Here is a 27,605-nt window from a genome sequence, read left to right on the forward strand (position 1 = left end):
ATCTAACTCCTTTTTGAATATATTTAGTGAATTGGCCTCAACAACTTTCTGTGGTAGAGAATTCCACAGGTTCACCACTCTCTGGGTGAAGAAATTTCTCCTCATCTCGGTCCTAAATGGCTTCCCCCTTATCCTTAGACTGTGTCCCCTGGTTCTGGACTTCCCCAACATTGGGAACATTCTTCCTGCATCTAACCTGTCTAACCCCGTCAGAATTTTAAACGTTTCTATGAGGTCCCCTCTCATTCTTCTGAACTCCAGTGAATACAAGCCCAGTTGATCCAGTCTTTCTTGATAGGTCAGTCCCGCCATCCCGGGAATCAGTCTGGTGAACCTTCGCTGCACTCCCTCAATAACAAGAATGTCCTTCCTCAGGTTAGGAGACCAAAACTGTACACAATACTCCAGGTGTGGCCTCACCAAGGCCCTGTACAATTGTAGCAACACCTCCCTGCCCTTGTACTCAAATCCCCTCGCTATGAAGGCCAACATGCCATTTGCTTTCTTAACCGCCTGCTGTACCTGCATGCCAACCTTCAATGACTGATGTACCATGACACCCAGGTCTCTTTGCACCTGCCCTTTTCCTAATCTGTCACCATTCAGATAATAGTCTGTCTCTCTGTTTTTACCACCAAAGTGGATAACCTCACATTTATCCACATTATACTTCATCTGCCATGCATTTGCCCACTCACCTAACCTATCCAAGTCGCTCTGCAGCCTCATAGAATCCTCCTTGCAGCTCACACTGCCACCCAACTTAGTGTCATCCGCAAATTTGGAGATACTACATTTAATCCCCTCGTCTAAATCATTAATGTACAGTGTAAACAGCTGGGGCCCCAGCACAGAACCTTGCGGTACCCCACTAGTCACTGCCTGCCATTCTGAAAAGTCCCCATTTACTCCTACTCTTTGCTTCCTGTCTGACAAACACTTCTCAATCCATGTCAGCACACTACCCCCAATCCCATGTGCTTTAACTTTGCACATTAATCTCTTGTGTGGGACCTTGTCGAAAGCCTTCTGAAAGTCCAAATATACCACATCAACTGGTTCTCCCTTGTCCACTCTACTGGAAACATCCTCAAAAAATTCCAGAAGATTTGTCAAGCATGATTTCCCTTTCACAAATCCATGCTGACTTGGACCTATCATATTACCTCTTTCCAAATGCACTGCTATGACATCCTTAATAATTGATTCCATCATTTTACCCACTACCGATGTCAGGCTGACCGGTCTGTAATTCCGTTTTCTCTCTCCCTCCTTTTTTAAAAAGTGGGGTTACATTGGCTACCCTCCACTCCATAGGAACTGATCCAGAGTCAATGGAATGTTGGAAAATGACTGTCAATGCATCCACTATTTCCAAGGCCACCTCCTTAAGTACTCTGGGATGCAGTCCATCAGGCCCTGGGGATTTATCGGCTTTCAATCCCATCAATTTCCCCAACACAATTTCCCGACTAATATGGATTTCCCTCAGTTCCTCCTCCTTACTAGACCCTCCGACCCCTTTTATATCCGGAAGGTTGTTTGTGTCCTCCTCAGTGAATACCGAACCAAAGTACTTGTTCAATTGGTCCGCCATTTCTTTGTTCCCCGTTATGACTTCCCCTGATTCTGACTGCAGGGGACCTACGTTTGTCTTTACTAACCTTTTTCTCTTTACATATCTATAGAAACTTTTGCAATCCGTCTTAATGTTCCCTGCAAGCTTCTTCTCGTACTCTATTTTCCCTGCCCTAATCAAACCCTTTGTCCTCCTCTGCTGAGTTCTAAATTTCTCCCAGTCCCCGGGTTCTCTGCTATTTCTGGCCAATTTGTATGCCACTTCCTTGGCTTTAATGCTATCCCTGATTTCCCTTGATAGCCACGGTTGAGCCACCTTCCCTTTTTTATTTTTACGACAGACAGGAATGTACAATTGTTGTAGTTCATCCATGCGGTCTCTAAATGTCTGCCATTGCCCATCCACAGTCAACCCCTTCAGTATCATTCGCCAATCTATCCTAGCCAATTCACCCTCATACCTTCAAAGTTACCCTTCTTTAAGTTCTGGACCATGGTCTCTGAATTAACTGTTTCATTCTCCATCCTAATGCAGAATTCCACCCTATTATGGTCACTCTTCCCCAAGGGGCCTCGCACAACGAGATTGCTAATTAATCCTCTCTCATTACACAGCACCCAGTCTAAGATGGCCTCCCCCCTAGTTGGTTCCTCGACATATTGGTCTAAAAAACCATCCCTTATGCACTCCAGGAAATCCTCCTCTACCGTATTGCTTCCAGTTTGGTTAACCCAATCTATGTGCATATTAAAGTCACCCATTAGAACTGCTGCACCTTTATTGCACGCACCCCTAATTTCATGTTTGATGCCCTCCTCAACATCACTACTACTGTTTGGAGGTCTGTACACAACTCCCACTAACGTTTTTTGTCCTTTGGTATTCTGCAGCTCTACCCATATAGATTCCACATCATCCAAGCTAATGTCCTTCCGAACTATTGCCTTAATTTGCTCCTTAACCAGCAATGCTACCCCACCTCCTTTTCCTTTTATTCTATCTTTCCTGAATGTTGAATACCCCTAGATGTTGAGTTCCCAGCCCTGATCATCCTGGAGCCACGTCTCCGTGATCCCAATCACATCATATTTGTTAATATCTATTTGCACAGTTAATTCATCCACTTTATTGCGGATACTCCTTGCATTAAGACACAAAGCCTTCAGGCTTGTTCTTTTAACACCCTTTGTCCTTTTAGAATTTTGCTGTACAGTGGCCCTTTTTGTTCTTTGCCTTGGGTTTCTCTGCCCTCCACTTTTCCTCATCTCCTTTCTGTCTTTTGCTTTTGCCTCCTTTTTGTTTCCCTCTGTCTCCCTGCATTGGTTCCCATCCCCCTGCCATATCAGTTTAAATCCTCCCCAACAGCACTAGCAAACACTCCCCCTAGGACATTGGTTCCGGTCCTGCCCAGGTGCAGACCGTCCGGTTTGTACTGGTCCCACCTCCCCCAGAACCGGTTCCAGTGCCCCAGGAATTTGAATCCCTCCCTGTTGCACCACTGCTCAAGCCACGTATTCATCTGTGCTATCCTGCGATTTCTACTCTGACTATCACGTGGCACTGGTAGCAATCCCGAGATTACTACTTTTGAGGTCCTACTTTTTAATTTAGCTCCTAGCTCCTTAAATTCGTTTCGTAGGACCTCATCCCTTTTTTTACCTATGTCGTTGGTACCAATGTGCACCACGACAACTGTCTGTTCTCCCTCCCTTTTTAGAATGTCCTGCACCCGCTCCGAGACATCCTTGACCCTTGCACCAGGGAGGCAACATACCATCCTGGAGTCTCGGTTGCGGCCGCAGAAACGCCTATCCATTCCCCTCACCATTGAATCCCCAATCACTATTGCTCTCCCACTCTTTTTCCTGCCCTCCTGTGCAGCAGAGCCAGCCATGGTGCCATGAACTTGGCTGCTGCTGCCCTCCCCTGATGAGTCATCCCCCTCAACAGTACCCAAAGCAGTGTATCTGTTTTGCAGGGGGATGACCACAGGGGACTCCTGCACTACCTTCCTTGCACTGCTCTTCTTGTTCGTCTTCCATTCCCTATCTGGCTGTGGACCCTTTCCCTGCGGTACGATCAATTCGCTACACGTGATACTCACGTCATTCTCAGCATCGTGGAAATGTTTTATATTTTATTAAAATTGTTGAATGTTTATTTAAACATTCTGTGTAAACGTTTATTAGAATGTCCAAAATTATAGATGTACAATATCAGTAATACAAATTTAAAAACATTTGAATCATATTTTAAAGTAGTTCCGCTCTACCCCACCCCAGAGGAAAGTTTCCTATTGAACTCTATTTGTGTGGCAAGATGCTAAATGTGTTTATTAATAAGTCATTTCTGATTTCACGACACATAGGGATAAATTTTTCAAGAAAATCATGGGCTGACTGCGTGCAGTACTGCCAACAGGTAAAGTCTTGCAAAATTTACCCCATAGTGCATCATGAAAACCTTTCCCCTTAATCGTTTTCACCTTTTTCAACCTCCAGGTATGTACCAGGTAAGAGTATGTCCAGTGATCAGATAGCTGATCTAATTTGTGAGCTGTTTAGTGGAATGCCCCAACCCACTGGACTGGTCCATGCAATGTTTATTTTTTTTTCCTTGATAAGGTATTTGCCGGACTACAGCTGGGAATCTGTAATATTGCATAAGTATACTAAGGATCTGAGAGTTTTACCAATTTGGGAGTCCATAAAACTGTGACGCACAAGCTATTGGGCCTGAAATTTTGGCTTCACCGGGTCCGTGCGGAGTGTGTATAGACCCGGGGAGGCATCGCAAAAGCCGGTTTTCCACGCGCAATACGCATGAGTCGAAAACTGGCTTTCCCGATCTGTCAAGTTCTGGCAGCAAGGACATTCGCATGGGCAAGATTGTGCTATTTGCCCATCTCTTGCCCAGCGAATGTCCTTAAAACTATTGCCCTTCTTACCAGCGTAAGAGTTTTAAAACCTATAAAAAACATAAAAATAAAATTTATAAACACATTTTTATGTTAAAAACCCTGCCCACTAAGGTATATTTATTTTAAACCCTAATTACAAAACGTAAAAAAAAAATCGGAAAAATATATATATTTTTTCGAACACATTTATTAACTTTAATTTAAAATAATTTTAATTATGTGAGGTGTGTTTTTTATTTTTTATGTTGTGTTTAGTGTGTTTTTTAAAAATCTCATTAATAGCAATGAGAACTGGTAGATACAGAGTCCTCGATGCTATTAATGAGAATACTGTACACACGTGACTGCACCGCCTGCGTTCGAATGTTAAGGACGGGGGGCACGCTTCGAAGCGCGGGGAGAGTAGCCTCCCCACCACCATAGCAGGTGCCTTCGGGACCACCAGCTAAATTCGTTTAAAATTCTCGGGTCGGAGGCGTTTGTCCGAAGGGAGCCTCCAACTGGAATTTCAGGCCCAATGTAAAATTCAGATGTTGTTTTCTCTCCTTATCACATGAACAGGATCTCGCAAACAGGCAAGTCAGTTGCCCTCAGACCTCTAGCAATACCATATTTGCTCCTCTTACAGCCAAAATTGAGAACTTATTGCCAAAGGAACTGTGATAGATCCCCAGAGAACCTAATGTCAGATCTGTAATCACGCTTATGATCGGTTTGCAATCAGACCTACAAATGAACTGGAGATAGCACCAATCTTACTTTTTCGTTCCTTTTGTCGACAAAATAACTATGTCTACATTTCAAAAGAATTGCTCCAAAAGATCCGAAGGATATGAAAAGTGTTATATATCTCTCCCCCGGCGCCCCCCCCCCTCTCGCCCACCCAAAGACAAGACAGCCAATAACAGGAGAGAGCGAGAGACATGCAACAGGTAGTCAGCAATCTCTGACTTTATCCAGCAACTTTTACAACTGCAGACCTCACCGACTTTCTTTAAGAAATTTTTCACCTCTGCTGCAAAGTGGTTTTGGTGGATGCTGCTATCTTTTTACTGTTGCAGACCTTTAAATCCTATAGCAGCATGTGGGCTGCCTTCCCCCAGTGGGGACTCCAGAACCAGAGGTCACAGTCTCAGAATAAGGGGTCAACCATTTAAGACTGAGATGAGGAGAAATTTCTTCACTCAAAGGATTCTAAACCTTTGGAATTCTCTACCATAGAGAGCTGTTGATGCTCAGTTGTTGAATATATTAAAGATAGAGATCATTAGATTTTTGGATAATCAGGGAATCAAGGGATAAAAACAGAAAATGCTGGAAATCTCAGCGGGTCAGGCAGCATCCGTGGAGAGGAAGCAGAGCTAATGTTTTGGGTCGATGAGCCTTTGTCAGAACTGGAGAGTGTTCGGAAAGAACGGATTCTTAACAAGCACTGAAAGGGGGAGGGGAAGAAAGAACAAAAGGGAAGGTCTGTGATAGATTTGAAGACAGGAGCGACAAAAGGGATGATGGCCCAAATTCGAATGGTAATGCCAGGAGTTAGAAAAACGTTAGTCAAGATAGGGTATGAATGGAGGCATAACAACCAGCTGCCATTAGAAACTAGGAGAAAAAAAGAAAGAGACAGGCTCTGTGGGGGGGGCGGAGGGGCGGGGGGTGGCGCGGCGGGCGGGCGGGGGGAGGGAGGAACCAAAGATAGGGAATCAAGGGATATGGGGATAGTGCTGGAAGGTGGAGTTGAGGTTAAAGATCAGACATGATCTTATTGAATGGCGGAGCAGGCTCGAAGGACCAAGTGGCCAACTCCTGCTTCTATTTCTTATGGCTTCCCAACCAGTGGCATCCCTCGTGCCTGGAACTCATCCTAGTTACTTAAATTAGGCTGACCTCCGATACGACAGCGGGGTCAGCCCAGTTCACATTGGCTCGTAGAGATTTGCAGGCAGCTCAGCTTTCACTCTGATTTTACCCAGGTAGAAAATCCAAGCTAGTGTTTTGACAGTACAGTTACATGGCTATATATTGCTGCTTTTAGAGGAGGTTCATTACTTCACTGGCTCCTTTTACAGTACATGCTTACAGTTATCTAACACTAGCATGTTACTAAATATTTCACGGATTAGAACACTTGACCGGAAAAGCTTCTCCTCCTTCTGATGGTACAAGTACTTAAGAACTGCACCTACCTGTGTCAACAACATTTGTAATATGCAGTCTCTCCTCTACCTCACTGTGAAAGATGGGAGGAAAAGCAATGTGTGAGGAGGACACAAAACATCTGCAAAAGGACATAGACAGGCTAAGTGAATGGGCAAAAATTTGGCAGATGCAGTATAATGTTGGAAAGTGTGAGGTCATGCACTTTGGCAGAAAAAAAATCAAAGAGCAAGTTATTATTTAAATGGAGAAAGATTGCAAAGTGCTGCAGTACAGCGGGACCTGGGGGTACTTGTACATGAAACGCAAAAGGATAGTATGCAGGTATAGCAAGTAATCGGGAAGGCCAATGATATCTTGGCCTTTATTGCAAAGGGGATGGAGTATAAAAGCAGGGAAGTCTTGCTACAGCTATATAAGGTATTGGTGAGGCCACACCTGGAATACTGCATGCAGTTTTGGTTTCCATATTTACGAAAGAATATATTTGCTTTGGAGGCAATTCAGAAAAGGTTCACTAGGTTGATTCCGGGGATGAGAGGATTGACTTATGAGGAAAGGTTGAGTAGGTTGGGCCTCTACTCACTGGAATTCAGAAGTCTGAGAGGTGGTCTTATCGAAACGTATAAGATTATGAGGGGGCTTGACAAGGTGGATGCAGAGAGGATGTTTCCACTGATGGGGGAGACTAGAACTAGAGGGCATGATCTTAGAATAAGGGACCACTCATTTAAAACAGATGAGGAGAAATTTCTTCAATCAGAGAGTTGTAAATCTGTGGAATTCGCTGCCTCAGAGAGCTGTGGAAGCTGGGACATTGAATAAATTTAAGAATGAAATAGACAGTTTCTTAAACGATATGGGGAGTGGGCGGGGAAATGGAGCTGAGTCCATGATCAGATCAGCCATGATCTTATTGAATGGCGGTGCAGGCTCGAGGAGCCGTATGGCCTACTCCTGTTCCTATTTCTTATGTTCTTATGAAAGGAATGTCCCTGGTACTGAACAGAATAGTCCACCAGATGGCACTCTTCAACAAAGCAAGAAATAGGCTTTCGATATTCAGACCCAGATTTGTTTCCCTCAAAAAATTAACTCAAGGAACTAAATCTATTGCTGCCAAAAATTAATTTGTTTTACCACTCTTTACTAAGATGCTAAATTATACTAATCATTTTTGATGAAAATAAACTGGTAATTAGTCCCTCTTCTGCTTTGATTAACCACGGTGGCCATATCCCAGTCATTTATTGACTCAAATTAAATAACTTATAAATTTTTACCTAAATACATGCTAGCAGGCACATCAGTGTGGTAAAGAATATCATTTTTATCTATTCCTGTATTCCCAGTATTTCCTATAATGTTTGCTGAATCTCCTTTAAAAAGCTTCAAAATACAAATTTTGTTAGTTGTGTAGATCTTTCACAAACATCACATTTTCCCAAGCTACAAAATAAATAGAATTTAAACATGTTGAGGGGGAACAGGTGGCATTATGTCAGTCGCCTTTTCTATGCTCTGCCCAATATTCATTTCGATTGACTTCACTGGAGCTGAATATCGGGCGTGTGGCAGAACAGCCGGCAAAAGCAATTCTACCTGCTTTGTGCTCCTGGCTGAGTCCAGTTTCACTCCCGTTTTATTTTACTGATTGAAGTCTGTCGGATGAGAGACATTAAACCGAGGCCTTGTCTGCTCTCTCAGGTGGAAGTAAACGATCCGATGGCATTATTTTGATGAAGAGCAGGGGCATTATCCCCAGCTGTTTACACTGTACATTAATGATTTAGACGAGGGGATTAAATGTAGTATCTCCAAATTTGCGGATGACACTAAGTTGGGTGGCAGTATGAGCTGCGAGGAGGATGCTATGAGGCTGCAGAGTGACTTGGATAGGTTAGGTGAGTGGGCAGATGCATGGCAGATGAAGTATAATGTGGATAAATGTGAGGTTATCCACTTTGGTGGTAAAAACAGAGAGACAGACTATTATCTGAATGGTGACAGATTAGGAAAAGGGGAAGTGTAACGAGACATGGGTGTCATGGTATATCAGTCATTGAAGGTTGGCATGCAGGTACAGAGGTGTTGCTACAGTTGTACAGGGCCTTGGTGAGGCCACACCTGGAGTATTGTGTACAGTTTTGGTCTCCTAACTTGAGGAAGGACATTCTTGCTATTGAGAGAGTGCAGCGAAGGTTCACCAGACTGATTCCCGGGATGGTGGGACTGACCTATCAAGAAAGACTGGATCAACTGGGCTTGTATTCACTGGAGTTCAGAAGAATGAGAGGGGACCTCATAGAAACGTTTAAAATTCTGACGGGTTTAGACAGGTTAGATGCAGGAAGAATGTTCCCAATGTTGGGGAAGTCCAGAACCAGGGGTCACAGTCTAAGGATAAGGGGTAAGCCATTTAGGACTGAGATGAGGAGAAACTTCTTCACCCGGAGAGTGGTGAACCTGTGGAATTCTCTACCACAGAAAGTTGTTGAGGCCAATTCACTAAATATATTCAAAAAGGAGTTAGATGAAGTCCTTACTACTAGGAGGGTCAAGGGGTATGGCGCGAAAGCAGGAATGGGGTACTGAAGTTGCATGTTCAGCCATGAACTCATTGAATGGCGGTGCAGGCTAGAAGGGCCGAATGGCCGACTCCTACACCTATTTTCTATGTTTCTATGGCCCCAAGTTTCCACACGCGGCAAAACAGGCGCCCCCCCGAGCTGGGCGCCCATTCTTCGCGCCGAAAACGGCGCCTGAAAAAAAAACGCGCTATTCTCGAGCGCTTTGCAGCTCGATGTCAGCTTGGCGCGGCGCCCAGTGGGCGGAGCCTACCACTCGTGCCGATTTTGTAAGTAGGAGGAGTCGGGTATCATTTAAATGAGTTTTTTTCATGCCGGCAACCCTGCGCGTTGGAGCGTTCGCGCACGCGCAGTGTGAAGGAAACATTGGCACTCGGCCATTTTTGTAGTTCTTTGTAGCTGTTCAATTTTTAAAATTTTTAAATAAAACCACATTGCCCTTCCATGATCAGCACTGAGGCTTCTTGCAGCAGTGAGAAGGCTGCAGGAAGCCTCAGAAGTTGAGGCAGCCGTTTCCCGACGGGCCCGACCGACGGCAGGGGGGCCTCCTCCCCCTGCCGTCGAGAATGGCTGCCTCAACTTCTGAGGCTTCCTGCAGCCTTCTCCCTGCCTCCACCCCCCCGCTGCCTCTCCCCCCCCCCCCCCTGCCGTCGGGAACGGATGCCTCCTCCCCCCCCCAGCTGCCATCGGGCGGGCCCTTACTGCCTTTCCCCTCCCCCCTGCCGTCGGGAACGGCTGCCTCAACTTGTGAGGCTTCCTGCAGCCTTCTCCCTGCCTGAAGCACTTTCACACAGGTCGGAACATGGTTTATTTAATCTTTTCTTTGCTTATAAATGTTTATTCAGGTTGGAATTATTTGTATAATATTTGTATAAGTATAACTAAGGATTTATTGTAGAATGTAATGACTTCCCTCCCCCCCCCTCCCACCTCGTTCCCGACGCCTAATTTGTAACGTGCGCCTGATTTTTTTTAATGTGTAGACAAGGTTTTTTCAGGCCTACAAAAATCTTCACTTGCTCCATTCTAAGTTAGTTTGGAGTACGTTTTCACTGTGGAAACTTTCAAATCAGGCGTCAGTGGCCGGACACGCCCCCTTTTGAAAAAAAAATTCAGTTCCAAAGTGAAACTGTTCTACCTGACTAGAACTGCAGAAAACTTAAATGTGGAGAATTCCGATTTCTAAGATACTCCGTTCTCCACCAGTTGCTCCTAAAAATCAGGAGCAAATCATGTGGAAACTTGGGGCCTATGTTTCTATGTGTCCTGGCCAATATTTATCCCTTAATCAACATAACAAAAACAGATTATCTGGTCATTATCACATTGCTGTTTGTGGGAGCTTGCTGTGCGCAAATTGGCTGCTGCAGTTCCCACATTACAACAGTGACTACTCCAAAAGTACTTCACTCTGTTGATCATTTTCATTGAAAAATAGCAAAATTATATTTTGTTATATTGCAGTTGCCACCTTATGCTTTACTAAATTTTGGGGCCATGAAACTAATTATCAATGCGGAATAGTTCTCTGATGTGGCACGTATGATTTTTTAAAAAATTCCTTCATGGGACATGGACATCGTTGGCAAGGCCAGCATTTATTGGCCATCCCTAATTGCCCTTGAGGCAGTGGTGGTTTGCCGCCTTCTTGAACCGCTGCAGTCTGTGTGGTGAAGGTACTCCCACAGTGCTGTTAGGAATGGAGTTCCAGGATTTTGACCCAGCGACGATGAAAGAATAGTGATGTACTTCCAACTTGGAAGGGAACTTAGAGGTGATGGTGTTCCCATGTGCCTGCTGCCCTTGTCCTTCTAGGTGGTAGAGGTTGTGGATTTGGAAGGTGCTGCCAAAGAAGCCTTGGCGAGTTATTGCCATGCATCTTGTTGAATGGTACACATTGCAGCCACGGTGCGCCAGTGGTGGAGGGAGTGAATGTTTAAGGTGGTGGCCAATTAAGCGGGCCGCTTTGTCCTGAATGGTGTTGAGCTTCTTGATTGTTGTTGAAGCTGCATATCCAGCAAGTGGCGAGTACAGGAGGTAATCTACTTCATTGGCTTAACCAACTTGTGCACGTTTGTGTCAAACAAAAATTTAATGCCATATTTCTTATAGGTTATGGACTATAATATTAGCCTGGGAAACCAACTCCTTCCTCTGGTGGTGCAAGTACTCAAGTATTCCACCTGTCCACAGCTACGCCATTACTTTCAGCAACCTCCACGCTGTTCTCTTTGGACTCTGAAACCTCATATACGACAGATGTGGTTGAAGGTTTTGCTAGTGATTCTGTACAAGGTACAACTATTTATGTTCAACTCAATGTACATTGCAGCATTGGCTAGAGTCCGTCTAAATTAATGCATGGAGGTTGCATTATAGAATTTGTTTGTGTATGTAAACCTTTTGTGATGTACAAATATAATTGAAATATTCAGTGTATGTGTTTCTGCAGTACCTTCTGTAGTAAATTAAATGTTACCAGCTAGCCAATTATTGATTAAATCATAGTGGAGTGTAATAGAACCTGTGTTAGTATCTGCACAAATTTAGCAAATCATCACACCTCTGGTTTTCAAGATTGATTTACTACCGTTTGAATGACATTAAAGACTGAATTTTCTGGGCGGTCTGCAGGTGTGATCGGTGGCAGGTCGGGTGGCAAAGTGTTTCTTTCCCCCAGTGGGACCCACTGTGAACCCGCCGCCATGCGCCTTTCAGTACTGAGCAGACCCAACACGCAGTGGTGGGGGACCCAATTCAGGTCATTATGATCTTGTTTAGAGATGATTAAGAACACATTTGAGCTCACCTTTTTATTTTATGTGCTCGTCCATGGGGTCCTCGTTGCTCGGGGATCACATCTGTTAAGCTGAGGTGGGAGTTCAGTGGCCATTGAATCAGCTGTTGAGTTGACAGCTTCAAATGTCAAGTAAAAGCTCCCACCTTAGAGATATCTTCCCTCAGCCATAAGCTCTTCCTCACTGCAATTCTACAACAGATTCACCATGCTGCAAGTCTTTACACAAGTCTCCATCCAGTCTGACCTCATTACCTTTCTCACCATTGACAGATCGCTTCTGTCACCTCTACTTCACCTGCCATCTATTCCAGCAGCATGAGTGCCCTTTATACTCTCTCATCTTGGTCCTCAGAATCCCACCACGATCATCCCCAACACCAGCTGAAACAGGCACACTAGCAGCACCAACAACACCACCAACCATCTCCGCAATCAGCTGATGCTGCACAGGACACAGGCATCAGCACCCAACCACATTGCTGCCTGGGAGGCCAGGGATGGCCTCACCATGGCCAGATTTACTTCACTTGATGCTGTACAGGTTGGCACCACTCCACACCAACATCATGTTGCAGCCTGGGTGTACAGCATCAACTGAAGTATATCTGGCCATGGTGAGGCCATCCTTGGCCTCCCAGGCAGCAATGTGGTTGGGTCTGATGCCTGTGTCCTGTGCGGTGCCGCAAATGTTTCAATGATCTCAGTAGATCATGAAACGTGAATACAAAGCCACACTCAACCTCATCCTGCTGTGCCACTCATCACATCCCCATCACTCTGCCTTTCCTACCCTACTTCTACACATCCTTATTCACACCAACTTACCTTGCACCAACACCCATCCCTCTCTATCTATGTTCTCACATCCCCATCTCACTTGGCACCCCTCACACTTACCCTCCCTACCACATCACTGCTAGTGCCCTCCTCTGCAATGTGCAACCAGGCTGTGTTGATTTCCTGGGGAAGTCTCTTCCACCCATTGGCAGGGAAGAGGACTTCCCTGCGAGCTGTGACTCACTCTATAAGCATATAGAGGGAGTCAAGGAAGAGCCTGGGTGCGGCCCTGCACCTCTATGCAGTGATTGTTAGTGTTTGCAGGAACTCAATACTGTAGCACACTGACAGCAAAAATGTCAAAATAAAGTTGGCCATGGTCCCTTTAAGGAAATCAGCTGATGATTTGGCATCAAATGACGTCACCAGATCCGTTTCCTCTAATTGGCCGGCATAAATTCATTTCAGAGACCGGTTGGAGACAGCAGTGGGGTTGGGACCTGCCACCGACATCGCTCGCCCTGGACCCGCCGAGGTCAGCAGAATCACGCCCACAATCTCTGTACATAGGATTCTATTTCAGATCTTTTGTAAACAATTAATAAGTTTAAGACAGGCCTTCAGTATAGCTGTTACATGGAATGTAGACAGCCTTTTATACGAATATACGAACAATGACGGACTGGTCCATCGAGCCTATCCCAGACAATTGCAATACCTTGTGTATCATAATATATACACTTGGAACTCCTACACTGCAAGCGAGCCCCTAGTGGGCAGAGGAAATGTTCCAAGGACACCCTCAAATCCTCTGTGATAAAGTGCATCATCCCCACCCTCATCTGGAAATCCCTGGCCCAAAACTGCCCAAAATGGAGGAAGAGCATCCGGGAGGGCGCTGAGTACCTTGAGTCTCGTCGCTGAGAGCAATCAGAAATCAAGCACAGACTGCGGAAGGAACGTACAGCAACCCAGGCTCCCCACCCACCCTTTCCTTCAACCACTGTCTGCCCCACCTGTGACAGAAACTGTAATTCCCGCATTGGACTGTACATTCACCTGAGTACTCACTTTTAGAGCGGAAGCAAGTCTTCCTCGATTCCGAGGGACTGTCTCCACCCCACCCGAAACCATGTGATCTCCTGGGAGAGGCAAAAAAGCAGATAACCTTGTACAAGACTTTAGTCAGGCCGTACTTGGAATACTGTTAACAGTTTTGGTCTCCTCACATGGTGGGTGATATTGAGACTTTGGAAAAGATGCAGAGGAGGCTTACTAGATTAATTCCCAGTTTAAAGCAGGTTCGTTATCAAGATAGGCTAAAAGAGTTGGGACTCTACAATTTAGAGAAGCGTAGACTTAGAGGTGAACTGATTGATGTTTATAAGATAATGAAGGGAATAGATTGTGTTCCAGTTGACAGATTGTTTCAATTAGGTTAGGGAGGACCAGGGGTCAGAAATTTAAGTTGTATAAGGCTAGATCTAGGTTAGATGTCAGGAAGTGTTTTTTTCCCAGAGAATAGTGGACCTCTGGAACAGGCTGCCGTCTTATGCGTTGGATGCAGATTCGCTGAATTCTTTCAAGCGAGAGTTGGACCTGTTTCTGGCTGGGGCAGAGATCACCTCTTCCAGAAGGTAAGTACTTCAGGGAATTCAGGGCCAGAGTGATCTGCTGGATTAGTTTTCAATCACCTAGGTGGAATGGAGAGGAATTTCCCAGATATTTTCCCCCCCCAAATTGGCCTGTTTTTTTTAATCTTTTTGTTTTCCTGAGCCCTCCTTCCTGTCAGAACCCTCATTCCCAGCCCTCTTTCTCCTCAGACCCCCATTCCAGCTCTCTTTCCCATGGTTTTTTCTAGGTTTCTCAATTAGAAAGGTATCAATGAAGTTCCAATAAGCTCTGGAATTTTTAAAGAAATAACTGAGAAAATAAGCTGTCAGTAATTTCAAGATCTCCACAAATTCCGAGCTTGGGTTTATAGACTGGATAGCAGCTTGCGTAATCCCAGTACAGTATTGACAAATAACGTGTAGACATGAAATCGAAACTTGTAGATTAATTTAATGTTCGTAGTGAGGGAGAACAGCAAGAGCACTTGATGCAATGCCAACCTGTGAAAAACGCTCTGGTCAAAATGTGGTTTAAGATGTTGATTTTGCCTCAAATCTTCTGCAATTCTTTAAAGAAATAACAAAATTAAAGGACATCCACTAATATCTAACATACTTGGACTTTCAGAAAGCATCTGGCAAGTTGATGAGGCTTCCAAAGAATATAAAGATATATGGACTCATTGGCCAATTAGTCATCTTGATAGAAAATTGGCTTGACAACAAAGAAAAGGAGGATTTGTAAATACATAACTTTCTGTGGGAACAGGCATTAACAGAGTAGAGTTTCTCAAGCATTTGTTTGACTGCTGTTGTTTACGCGGCATTAATGATATGGAGAGGAAGCAGATTATATCATTCTACACACCTCTTTAATGTTTACAATGGGAGCAAGTAGCTTCTGCAATGGAAAATAGAAAGGGAAAATTAGATAAATGTATTTCAACATATAAGCATTTTCTCACTTATAGATATATTGCACTAATGTTCCTTATTTTCCTTCCAGTATCCCTACAGAGACTCTGATATCAGCAAGATTATACTGCATCTGATCTATATCACAATTAATACTCTTAATGCACAATACCACAGCTGTAAACCCCATCCCACTGCTGGACCCCTTTACAGTGACAATAGTAACATTAGCAAATACAGTGAGAAAGAAAAAGGTAAGATATACAACTATAAAGTGCAAGCTTGCTCTTATTTTTTTATATTTTCTAACTTTTACAAAGGAAACATGAACTCGTATTCCTTGATTTGTATCGAAAGTAGAAAATGTATTAATGTTGATAGACCTTGGAGTTTAAAGCCTGAAGCTATGACAGTTTATATAATTAAACTGTGATTGCCACACTGTGGAACAGCACAGCTTCCATCATATTGGACTAGAAATTGCGGCCGGAGGCGTACCTTGACAGGTTGCAAGATCTGGATTTTGCGGAAGTTGCGGGGCCTTTCAAGTGGATTACATTGGCGTACTCTGAGAGCACGCTGTCAGGGAGACCGCAATTAGGCTGGTGACTTGTTTGATGAACTCAGCCATGCCAGTGCTCCTGGTTCCATCCTGGTAGTCGCATGATACAATGATAAAGGAGTTGTTGACTGATCCTAGCAATCAATCTCTAGCAATCAATCTACAACTTGCCCAGAAATGACCTGAGGATAACCCCAGGGGTGGAGAGCTTTGGGAACCATAGGTCCAAAGTCAGCTTTTTCCTCCCAAACATGTTACAATTACCACGTCATGTCACAAATTGCTCATTTACTGTATCCTAAAATGTTATTTTCTGAAAGAAATCTATCTATTTTGACTTTACCTTCAATTTTTACCCCCTTTGGAAAAAATAGCCCTGCCCTGGGTAATTATTAGGAATTTACCACATAGAAAATTATAGGCATTGTTTAAAATGTGATCACTCCATGACACAGTATGCACACATGTGGAGTCTGATGGTGTAATACCAAACTGTATTTAAAAAAAAATACTTCTTGGTTATGTTTCTTTGACACTTTGATATCTAAATAAGCAATTTCAGCACCTGCAAACAGTTATTGAAGTGTCCTTAATATTTAAATCCGTCCGCAGAGTATTTTGATGCTTCATTTCTTTTTCCCTTGGCCAGAAGAAGATAGCGTGTTCGATGAATCGGATGTCCATGACACCCCAACTGGAGCTTGCAACAAGGAGTCACAAACCTTCTTTGCAAGACTGAAAAGGATAGGGGGCAGCAAATCAGTAAAGTATCAACCAGTCGAGATGAATGCACAGAAGAGTAAGTGTTTATACTTCTCTGCGGGAGAAGCATAAGGCTGTCAGAGGTATATCAGCATTCCTGGCCAGCCATGTGGAGAGTCTGTCAATTCATGGTCTTCCCACCCTGTGCACACTGGTCAGGAAATTGCTGTAGCACCTTTGACCTTGCAGAGCACTACCATGCCCATGCTATGTGCTTGTTCTTTCCCAGATTATTTCTTGTTGAGGGAGGAACCCATGAAGTTTCAATCTTCTTGTGGCATGCACTCATTTCCTATTTAATTGACATTACATCTGTGGCAATTTTTCATATATTGACAATCGGAAAGGAACAGCAGCAGTTCTGACACAGCTTGCGCAGCTAGTATGTTCAATGAAAAAGGGATTGCTTTCAGTACTCCCCTCTCACTTCACTTAGCAGGAAGAAAGAAGGAAGCTGCCAGACTCGTCAGCTGGTCCCGAAAATGTTCCACCCACATCTGTTGTTATGCCATCCATTGCATCTACAGGCACTGAACTACAACAGCAGCAGGAACGGGCTGGCCAGTTCCACTGGACAAGCTTTCAATGCCACCCATCACATACAGGCACAGGTCCCTGGCAATGGCTTAGCAAAACCTTCTGGCATGTTTTCTGGTGTCTTGCTGGCTACACGAGTACAGTCTATAATGCTCTGGGCACGAGGAAGGCCATCCTTGCTGCAAATCCAAGAGCGCTCTCATTGTGAGTGTTGGCATCAATGGAATGCTTGGCTCTAGCAAATAGGGCATTGGTGAACTGCTTGATGCAGCTCGGCACTGCAAATTGCGAGATGTGGGTGATATCCCCTGGTACAACCTGGAAGGAGTCTGAGGCAAAAAGGTTAAGGGCTATGGTGACTTTTACTGGAAAAGCATGGCCACCTGGGCCAGCAGGCATCAAGTCATGTTGCAGGAAGCTCTATAGATCAGCAACAGTTGTCGGATGAAGTGCAGACTCCTGATGCAATGTTCTTCAGTCATATAAAGGAAAGTGACTCTTAACCTGCAGATGCTATAGGTTAGGCAAGGCCTTCCACTGGCACACCTCTCTTCCCCATCCCACAATAATCGACTATCTTCTAACAGGAACAACCTGCTACTTGTCATAGAATCATAGAAGTTTACAGCACGGAAGGAGGCCATTTCGACCCATCATCTCCACGCCGGCCACCAAGAGGCTATCCAGCCTAATCCCACTTTTCAGCTCTAGGTCCGTAGCCCTGTAGGTTACGACACTTCAGGAGCACATCCAAGTACTTTTTAAATGTGGTGAGGGTTTCTGCCTCTACCATCCTTTCAGGCAATGAGTTCCAGACACCCACAACCCTGTGCGTGGACATTTCCCCGCAAATCCCCTCTAAACCTTCTACCAATTACTTTAAATTTATGCCCCTCGGTTGTTGACCCCTCTGCTAAGGGAAATAGGCCATTTCTATCCAGGATATCTAGGCCCCTCATAATTTTATCACCTCAATGAGGTCTCCCCTCAGCCTCCTCTGTTCCAATGAAAACAAACTCAGCCTATCTAATCTGCCCTCATAGCTTAGATTCTCCACTCCCGGCAACATCCTCGAAAATGTCCTGGCTATTGTGGATACTGCTCCTCTTCCTCCAACGGTTCCACCTCAGACCACAATTTGAATGCAGTTAAGAGGCACCTAACGATTTTCCGTAGGCGGCTCAGCCAGCTAAATGCAGTGGGCAGTTAAAACGATGGCTAGTATGATTGCAACCAGAATGGGCAGTGTGTCAAATCGCTTGATTTTTAAGGTTTCCCTGTCCCATTGCCGCCTGGTGGGGTGGGTTAAAACTCTCTGTTTTTGATTCTAAATGTCCTCTGGGTGTCGAGGAATGGGCAATAAATATTTCCTAGCCAATGTTGTTCACATCCCAAAAACAAGTTTTAAGAAATCAGCAGGGCCAATACCTTCATCTATGCATTGAACAGCAACAACAGTATGACGGGGCGATCCAATTCCAAAAGACTTCTGGATTTCCAAAAGTAATGTCATTTACAATACAATGGTCTAGATCAGTGATGTCCAAACTGTGATCACAGAGCCACAGCCCCCAAACCCAAGCAACCTGGCCCTCAAAACCCAGACATCTCAAGCGACTTTTTTTTCACATTCGCTGGTATGTCCAGTTTGAATTTTATGACCCTAAAAGTTTAGAAAGGCTATTCTGAGTATTGTTGCCTCACTGGTGGAAAATAATAAATTGGAACACGCATATATGTTGGCACCCTCAATTTGAAATGTTTACAAATTCATGGGAACATGAAGTTCAATTTTACGTGTGACTGGATAGCACCCACAATGCTTTAATTTGGCACCACCCAGCTGTCAGGCTTATTAAATGTGGAAAGGCTGTTGGTATTATTTCAAAAGATTGTCATTTGTAACTAACTAAGTTTAATTTTAGCTGGTGTATAATTGTGAATGTTATTGGACTGAATTGAAATTATACATATAAATTCCTTGTGTAATCGTAATGCTTTTTCTTTTAGGCTCAGAGATAGAGCTGTCAGAGTACAGAGATTCCAGCCTTTTGCCGGACAGTATAATGCGCTGTGGTACATCTCCACAATTGCAGGAGAGGATTGCTCAACAGAAGAAATTGCATGCAATGAAACAGCAGTCACTTGATATGGGAAATGCAGATTCTGTCCTATATTCTTTAGATGAACATCGCAGAAAGTCGTGTCTGGATAGATGTGAATCTGAAAAGCAACCAAGTTTTCCTTCCTGCTACACTCAAATGGAAAGCATGTATGGAAGACCAGACCAGGATTTGTCTGTCAGTGCAGATATTGAAGAACTTCAGGAAAGGTCTTCAGCTGCAGAAAACTCTCGAGAAGGGAAGCGACCAGTAATACCAGAAGTCAGACTCAATTGCACAGAAATGTTTGAGATCGAACTTGAATCTCCTGAGAAACATCTTTCCTTTCATAAAGAAGAAAGCGATTTGATTGACCTATCTTCTGACTCATCATCTGCCCCTGAGAAACAATCAATTCTATCAAGTTCTGATAGTGATTCACTGGTTTTCGTGCCTCTCCCCCCTCTCAGGATTGTGGAGAGTGATGAGGAATATGAAATGCAGAATACCCCTAATAACAAACCAAATGGGAAAACTAATGTGACATCTCACAATACTGCGTCACTTAGCTTGAATGTTACACCAGTTGTAAAAGTCAATGTTGAAGATTGTTCAAAAGACTCAAAATGTCTGGATTTTGGTAATATCTCTTTGCTTGACACTGAGAACATTTTGTCATTAACTCTTGTAGATGAAAAAGGCTTTGAAGATCTAACACAACAGAAATATTCGAAGTGTTCTGGTTGTGAAAGCCCACTAACTCTTAAACAGAAGAGAGAAAACCTGAGGAAATCATCTGCTGTGCTTGAAATATCCCAGGATGACACTTATGAGTTGCATAGAGATCAGATGAAATCTGGCAGCCCATTACCAAGTCCTGTGGTTAAAACAGTATTTCTCAAACTTCCTACAGAATTCGAACAAAATGAAAAGTCAAATGCAGAGCTGTCTATTGAAAAAGATACTGACGAAAAAGATGAAAGCGGCGAAGAAACAGAATTCAAAATCCATATTGTTCCAAGGCAGAAGAAACAAAGGAAGATTGCTGTCAGTGCTATTCAGAGGGAATACCTTGACATTTCCTTCAATATTTTAGACAGACTTGGAGATCAAAGAGACACTGGTAAGGACTTGAGATGAATTCCTCATTCACAAAGCTGAACACTGATACAATGCAGCAAAGTATGGTTCAACACATGGTTATTCCATATGTTTTCCAGTTAGATTTAAAACATTTTTTTTTGATTAACTAGCTTAATGACCAGGCACATCAGTTGACCGATTCCAAATGATTTACAATTTTAAATCAATAATTAATTTTAATTTAATGTAAAAGTACCAACCTGAAACAAAATATAAGGGGAAGATTTTTAAAGAATGATGTGGGTATGTGTGCACAGCAATGGCAAGCAATGTGATTGCAATTTACTTGTTTTGCACAGAAATGCTACCTTTGTATTTCTAACATATTTATGATGCTGTGAGCATCAACACAAAGTTGATTCTCCCGTAAATATTTCCATTTTGATATTGAATTTGTTACATGTTTGTGCCGAAGCAGCTATTTAAAATACAGCGCTAGTTATCAATAAATAAGGATTTTAAAATTTCCTTTCCACAAAATCTGACTTGCGTTCTGGCCTATTAATGAATACTTTTTCAAAAATTATTTAACGTAATTATTACACCATTGTTCTTCTGCTGTGAACAAACAGCATAATATAATTTTGATATTGTGCTTTTAAAATGTGCGCATTGGATGAAAGGAAAAAATGTGATTTTATATCTTCCTTTTAAAAAAAATAGTTGCTCTCTTCCCTTCTCTGCACAGTGCCAACTGTAACATTTGTTTATTCCAACTTGAGATGAGGGGCAGAGGATAGCCTAGTAATACCACAGTTGTAAAAAAAAAATATTAACAGCATAATGTGCTACTGTCATGCTATAGGAGGAATCTTAATCCTTCAGGATGGGTGGGAGGTTAAATTCTTAAAAATGGGAAACTTGACCCTAACTCACCACGAACGCACCTACTTCCATTTTAACCGGGGTGGGTTGGTGGGCATATGATTAACTTGCTCTCGAGAGGCGGGTCAGTAATTATGATATTTAAATAAAGCTGCTTGCCTCAGATTTTAGCAGTCATTTGGATTTAGCGATTGCCCGCTGACTTTCCTAGGGCTTGGGAAATCCGGAAGCTAAATGAAGGCAAGGACTGCCGGCTGCAGCAGGTAAGTGCTTTTCCACCACTGCTTGTGGGCCAGCAAGAGCAGGAGTGCTTCCCCCGGCCCCTCAAGCTGACCTGCCATGATACGGTTTCTCTCCCTCGATCTGTTAACAACCATCCCTCTTCCCCACGCTGTCCCGCACCCCCCCCCCTCCCCCCCCGGCACCCCATGATCTCCACCTGCCCCCCACGAACTCTCCCTTCTCTCCAGTCCCTGGCTACAGCCTTCCACTGCAGGCCTTCAATCAGCCCAGCTGTTGACGGAAATGGAGAGAAACAAATTCAAGTGTAGGCCTGCCATTAAATTCAGCAGGATCTGCACGCTCCTGATATTTCCGAGTTTCCCAGCTGCTAAAAGTCTTCCCTGCTCCCCTCCCGTAAATATCGTGGCCCAAATAAATCATATGGGAGGGAAAAGTGTATAAGCAAATGTGTTGTGTGTTTTTATAGAAAAGAATCTACAAAAAATCCATGGCGCTGAAAATAGATTGTAAAATGAAGCCGATAGATTTTATTTGTCTAGTTCCTTCAAAAACAGCTTATAGCATCAAACTAAGGCATCCTGTTTCATTTTTGGCTTTCTCAAAATTATTTTTTAACATATATACAGTAACTTGCACTATTTATGTTCAGCTGATCAACTCTCGGGTTTCTGTATTGAATGGTTTGGGGACAGGATGAAAAAGCTACAGGGGCTGAAATTCAGGCCCGCCAGAAAGCTGGCACACCTACCTTTTCTAGATTTTTTTACCGTCGGGTCCGACGAGGCAGACTCTTGATCCATTTTCACCTCTTCAGCAGTTTTTTTTTAATGAGCGGACTGGAAGTCGGTCATAATGGGGGCGGAAGTGCGGCAGTAAGTGCTGGTGAGGGACAGAAGTGGGGGCGGGACGGAGTCACGGAGCGGTGGTGATGTCAGTGCGCGTATGCGTCACCACGTCTCTCCCCTCATTTAAAGGGGAGAAAAGCAGCAATTTTTTTTTTAGGTTCGGCCACTGGGCCACCAGGCAGGGTTTCGGCTGGGCCAGCAGCCTGGCACTCAAGAGGGGGTGCCAGGATGCCTGTTGGTGGGCCGGCCAAACCCGGGGCCATAATTGTCCGGCCGATCAGGAAGTCGGCCGGCAAAAAAATAACGTGGCGGCAGTGGGCCCTCCCCTTGAAGGACGACACGATGCCGTGGCTCTCTCATAGAAATCAAGGTGCACCGACAGAAAAAAGCTGTCGGAGGCACCTCGTGGCGGATCGTGAATTTTTTCAGGTAAATTTTGGGCGGAGTGGGATGGAGGTGCGGGAGATCGTCGGTGTGCGCTTTTGATGATGGGCTTGGGGCGGCCGGCAGCAGCGGGGCAGAAGGGGAGACTGCCCGAAAAATCCCCGAGGTGAATTTGGATCGTGGCGGCTAATCGACTGCAATGTGGCGGCCACTCAATTCCGCCGCAAACGGCGGTAACAGACCTTATCCGGACCCTGAATTTCGTCCCCACAAAATTTTGGTCATAGACTGTATGTTTACATAGCCGATCACAAAAGACTACTTTGATCAGACATGACACAGAACACATTTTAAAAACTTGAGCTTTCTAAACTCAAATTCAAACCAACTTTGGTAAGTAACCTTTTGTCACATGTAAAGTTATATGTGTGCTATATACAAAATAATGTGCGACTTTGGATTTTATTTACGTTTTGTGCAGAAAAAGCATTTGGATGTTCCAACAATTCTGTTATATCATGAATTCATAATTATTATCACAAAGAATATTGCTGTGAAATTGTGCTTGAAAAATTCACAGCATTTGAATAAAACCATCAGCAAGGTTTTATGATCTTATCGAATGGCAGAGCAGACTCGTAGGGCCGAATGGTTCCTATTATGTTTTTATGTTTTGCTATCTACGAATTGGGAGAGAAAACCAAGGTCAACAAAGTTACTTTAAAAAAAACTCTGGTAAAATCACACAATTTCTACATAATCAACACAGGAATACTTACTAAACTCTTGCATAGAGAATACAATCAAACAATGTAAAGCCTCGTTTTAATGGGACAACTGGCAACTAACTTTCCAACAATGAAATGGAAACCAAACATGTTTAAAAAATTGAAATGATTTGTAATTTCCACTTATTTAGCAACCAGTTTTGTGAAAACCCAATATTCTAATCTTTTTCTCCCAGTGGAGTATTTAGGTCCTGTTCCCAGATATCTGGTGCCACTCTGGAACTGCCTTCTTGGAGGGAACCAAGAGCAACAATTTTACCTTGCTCTCTCTCTCTATAAGGAAGCAACTGTGCTCTCTGTGCATCCTTGATGGATGGTCGAGAGTGAGAACTCATGAGCGCCAATCTATTCCTGTCACCCTGTGACAGCACATTAGTGCGCCAGCATACTGCGCCACCATGCGGTTATCAGTAATTCAACTTTAAATCAAGTACATACTTTTACTGCAGTGGATTAAATTAACTTGGCTGATCTGTTTAACAGATGCGTATAAGGTGGCCAAGGTTAGTGGGAAACTAGCAGATTGGGAAAATTTTAAACGACAGCAAAGAATGACTAAGAAAGCAATAAAGAAAGGAAAGATAGATTACGAAAGTAAACTTGCGCAAAATATAAAAACAGATAGTAAAAGCTTTTACCGATATATAAAACGGAAAAGAGTGACTAAAGTAAATGTTGGTCCCTTAGAAGATGAGAAGGGGGATTTAATAATGGAAAATGTGGAAATGGCTGAGACCTTAAACAATTATTTTGCTTTGGTCTTCACAGTGGAAGACAAAAAAACCATGCCAAAAATTGCTGGTCACAGGAATGTGGGAAGGGAGGACCTTGAGACAATCACTATCACTAAGAGGGTAGTGCTGGACAGGCTAATGGGACTCAAGGTAGACAAGTTCCCTGGTCCTGATGAAATGCACCCGAGGGTATTAAAAGAGATGGTGGAAGTTATAGCAGATGCATTAGTTATAATCTACCAAAATTCTCTGGACTCTGGGGAGGTACCAACGGATTGGAAAGCAGCTAATGTAACGCCTCTGTTTAAAAAAGGGGGCAGACAAAAGGCAGGTAACTATAGGCCGGTTAGTTTAACATCTGTAGTGGGGAAAATGCTTGAAGCTATCATTAAGGAAGAAGTAGCGGGACATCTAGATAGGAATAGTGCAATCAAGCAGATGCAACATGGATTCATGAAGGGGAAATCATGTTTAACTAATTTACTGGAATTCTTTGAGGATATAACGAGCATGGTGGATAGAGGTGTACCGATGGATGTGGTGTATTTAGATTTCCAAAAGGCATTCGATAAGGTGCCACACAAAAGATTACTGCAGAAGATAAAGGTATGCGGAGTCAGAGGAAATGTATTAGCATGGATAGAGAATTGGCTAGCTAACAGAAAGCAGAGAGTCGGGATAAATGGGTCCTTTTCGGGTTGGAAATCGGTGGTTAGTGGTGTGCCACAGGGATCGGTGCTGGGACCACAACTGTTTACAATATACATAGATGACCTGGAAGAGGGGACAGAGTGTAGTGTAACAAAATTTGCAGATGACACAAAGATTAATGGGAAAGCGGGTTGTGTAGAGGACACAGAGAGGCTGCAAAGAGATTTAGATAGGTTAAGCGAATGGGCTAAGGTTTGGCAGATGGAATACAATGTCAGAAAATGTGAGGTCATCCACCTGGGGGGAAAAAAAAACAGTAAAAGGGAATATTATTTGAATGGGGAGAAATTACAACATGCTGCGGTGCAGAGGGACCTGGGGGTCCTTGTGCATGAATCCCAAAAAGTTAGTTTGCAGGTGCAGCAGGTAATCAGGAAGGCGAATGGAATGTTGGCCTTCATTGCGAGAGGGATGGAGTACAAAAGCAGGGAGGTCCTGCTGAAACTGTACAGGGTATTGGTGAGGCCGCACCTGGAGTACTGCGTGCAGTTTTAGTCACCTTTCTTAAGGAAGGATATACTAGATTTGGAGGGGGTACAGAGACGATTCACAAGGCTGATTCCGGAGATGAGGGGGTTACCTTATGATGTTAGATTGAGTAGACTGGGTCTTTACTCGGGAGTTCAGAAGGATGAGGGGTGATCTTATAGAAACATTTAAAATCATGAAAGGGATAGACAAGATAGAGGCAGAGAGGTTGTTTCCACTGGTCGGGGAGACTAGAACTAGGGGGCACAGCCTCAAAATACGGGGGAGCCAATTTAAAACCGAGTTGAGAGGGAATTTCTTCTCCCAGAGAGTTGTGAATCTGTGGAATTCTCTGCCCAAGGAAGCAGTTGAGGCTAGCTCATTGAATGTATTCAAATCACAGATAGATAGATTTTTTAACTAATAAGGGAATTAAGGGTTATGGGGAGCGGGCGGGTAACTGGAGCTGAGTCCAGGGCTAGATCAGCCATGATCTTGTTGAATGGCGGAGCAGGCTCGAGGGGCTAGATGGCCTACTCCTGTTCCTAATTCTTATGTTCTTATATAACCAGTACGGTGTTTGTTGTATTATTTAGTCCATGGTTCTAATCCATTTGTATATGAGAAGAAAACATAGAATGAAAAGTTGCAGAATAGCTTAACAGAACAAATGTGCTTTGGTTTTAAACTTTCATAGTTTACCCAAGGGTGATTCTGTACTTTGTGCAAAGTGCTGGGCTATTATGGAGCACAGATTGGAGATAGAGCTACAACATTGTAGCCCCAGTTCTCTGACCAGTATTCCTTGTGAGTTGGCAGTGCTGGTTCAATGAATCATCCTTCCTGTGTGAGTATGTAGTGCAACACTTCCCCACTGCCCCAACAGCACAAACAGTACTATCTGCAGAGAAAGATACTCCCTACAAACTGATTCAAAGGAATCTAACATTTTCAGGTATATGTGTGTGTGTGTGTCTATCTGTCTTGGGGAAGACACTGTTCAGTTACGAGAGAGAAATATCAGCAAAGTAAATATTAGCCCCTACTAGTTTCCCCCAAAGCTGTGCATAGTAAATATTCAGCCTGTTAAATAACACTGGTTGAAAGCTCGTGTTAATACAGCATTAGCACCAACACTGGAAAGCATTTAAGACACAAAGAAAAACCATGAATGCTGGAAATCTGAAACAAAAACACAAAAAGTAAAAATATGCAAGCATCTGAAAGATGGTTGATATTTCAGGTGAAATTTTTATTTAAAATTTCTTTCCAAACTCCAGTTGCTGTAATGACAAAGCTGGCAAAATATAATTACGTTTTTATTTTGTTTGGTGAATTTTGCAAAAAGTACAACTACAGTCTTTTGTGTTGTGTCCAACAGCGATTGCTGAGGGAGGATTTCGTATTTTTACTCTTCAGCATAAACTCGAGCTTTTTGCATTGAGTTTGCACTGCAGATAATGTGAGTGGAAAGTTTTACCCTAATTATGTTCCTGGGATGGGGAGAAGAAAAATCAGACAGAGAGTTCCTGCTCCCAATCACTATCCAGTAACTGCTGCTGGAAAATGTGCATGTGTGGACAGGATTGGGTGGGCACAGGATTGGGCTCTGCTGTAATGACTCTCGAGATCACGTAACATAAGAACATAAGAAATAGGAGCAGGAGAAGGTCATACGGCCCCTCGAGCCTGCTCCGCCATTTAATACGATCATGGCTAATCCGATCATGGACTCAGGTCCACTTCCCTGCCCGCTCTTCATAATCTCTTATTCCCTTATCGTTTAAGAAACTGTCTATTTCTGTCTTAAATTTATTCAATGTCCCAGCTTCCACAGCTCTCTGAGGCAGCGAATTTCACAGATCCACAACCCTGTGAGAGAAGAAATTTCTCCTCATCTCAGTTTTAAATGAGCGGCCCCTTATTCTAAGATTATGCCCTCTAGTTCTAGTCTCCTCCATCAGTGGAAACATCCTCTCTGCATCCATCTTGTCAAGCTCCCTCATAATCTTATACGTTTCGATAAGATCATCTCTCATTCTTCTGAATTCCAATGAATAGAGGCCCAACCTACTCAACCTTTCCTCCATAAGTCAACCCCTTCATCTCTGGAATCAACTTTGTGAACCTTTTCTGAACCGCCTCCAAAGCA

The 27,605-nt window shown here is 43.6% G+C and overlaps 1 protein-coding gene across 1 annotated transcript in view; it reads left to right on the top strand.

Moving 5' to 3' along the window:
• The window catches only part of LOC139263437 (protein unc-79 homolog), a 253,255-nt gene that overhangs the window by 149,999 nt on the left and 75,651 nt on the right, over positions 1 to 27,605 (top strand). The window contains exons 29-32 of the mRNA XM_070879516.1: positions 11,357 to 11,539; positions 15,441 to 15,603; positions 16,561 to 16,710; positions 19,221 to 20,435. Coding sequence (XP_070735617.1) covers positions 11,357 to 11,539; positions 15,441 to 15,603; positions 16,561 to 16,710; positions 19,221 to 20,435 — 1,711 coding nt within the window. The remainder of the gene's footprint in view (positions 1 to 11,356; positions 11,540 to 15,440; positions 15,604 to 16,560; positions 16,711 to 19,220; positions 20,436 to 27,605) is intronic.

Source organism: Pristiophorus japonicus, chromosome 4, assembly GCF_044704955.1.
Source record: "Pristiophorus japonicus isolate sPriJap1 chromosome 4, sPriJap1.hap1, whole genome shotgun sequence".
In the NCBI taxonomy this organism is placed as follows: Eukaryota; Metazoa; Chordata; class Chondrichthyes; family Pristiophoridae; genus Pristiophorus; species Pristiophorus japonicus.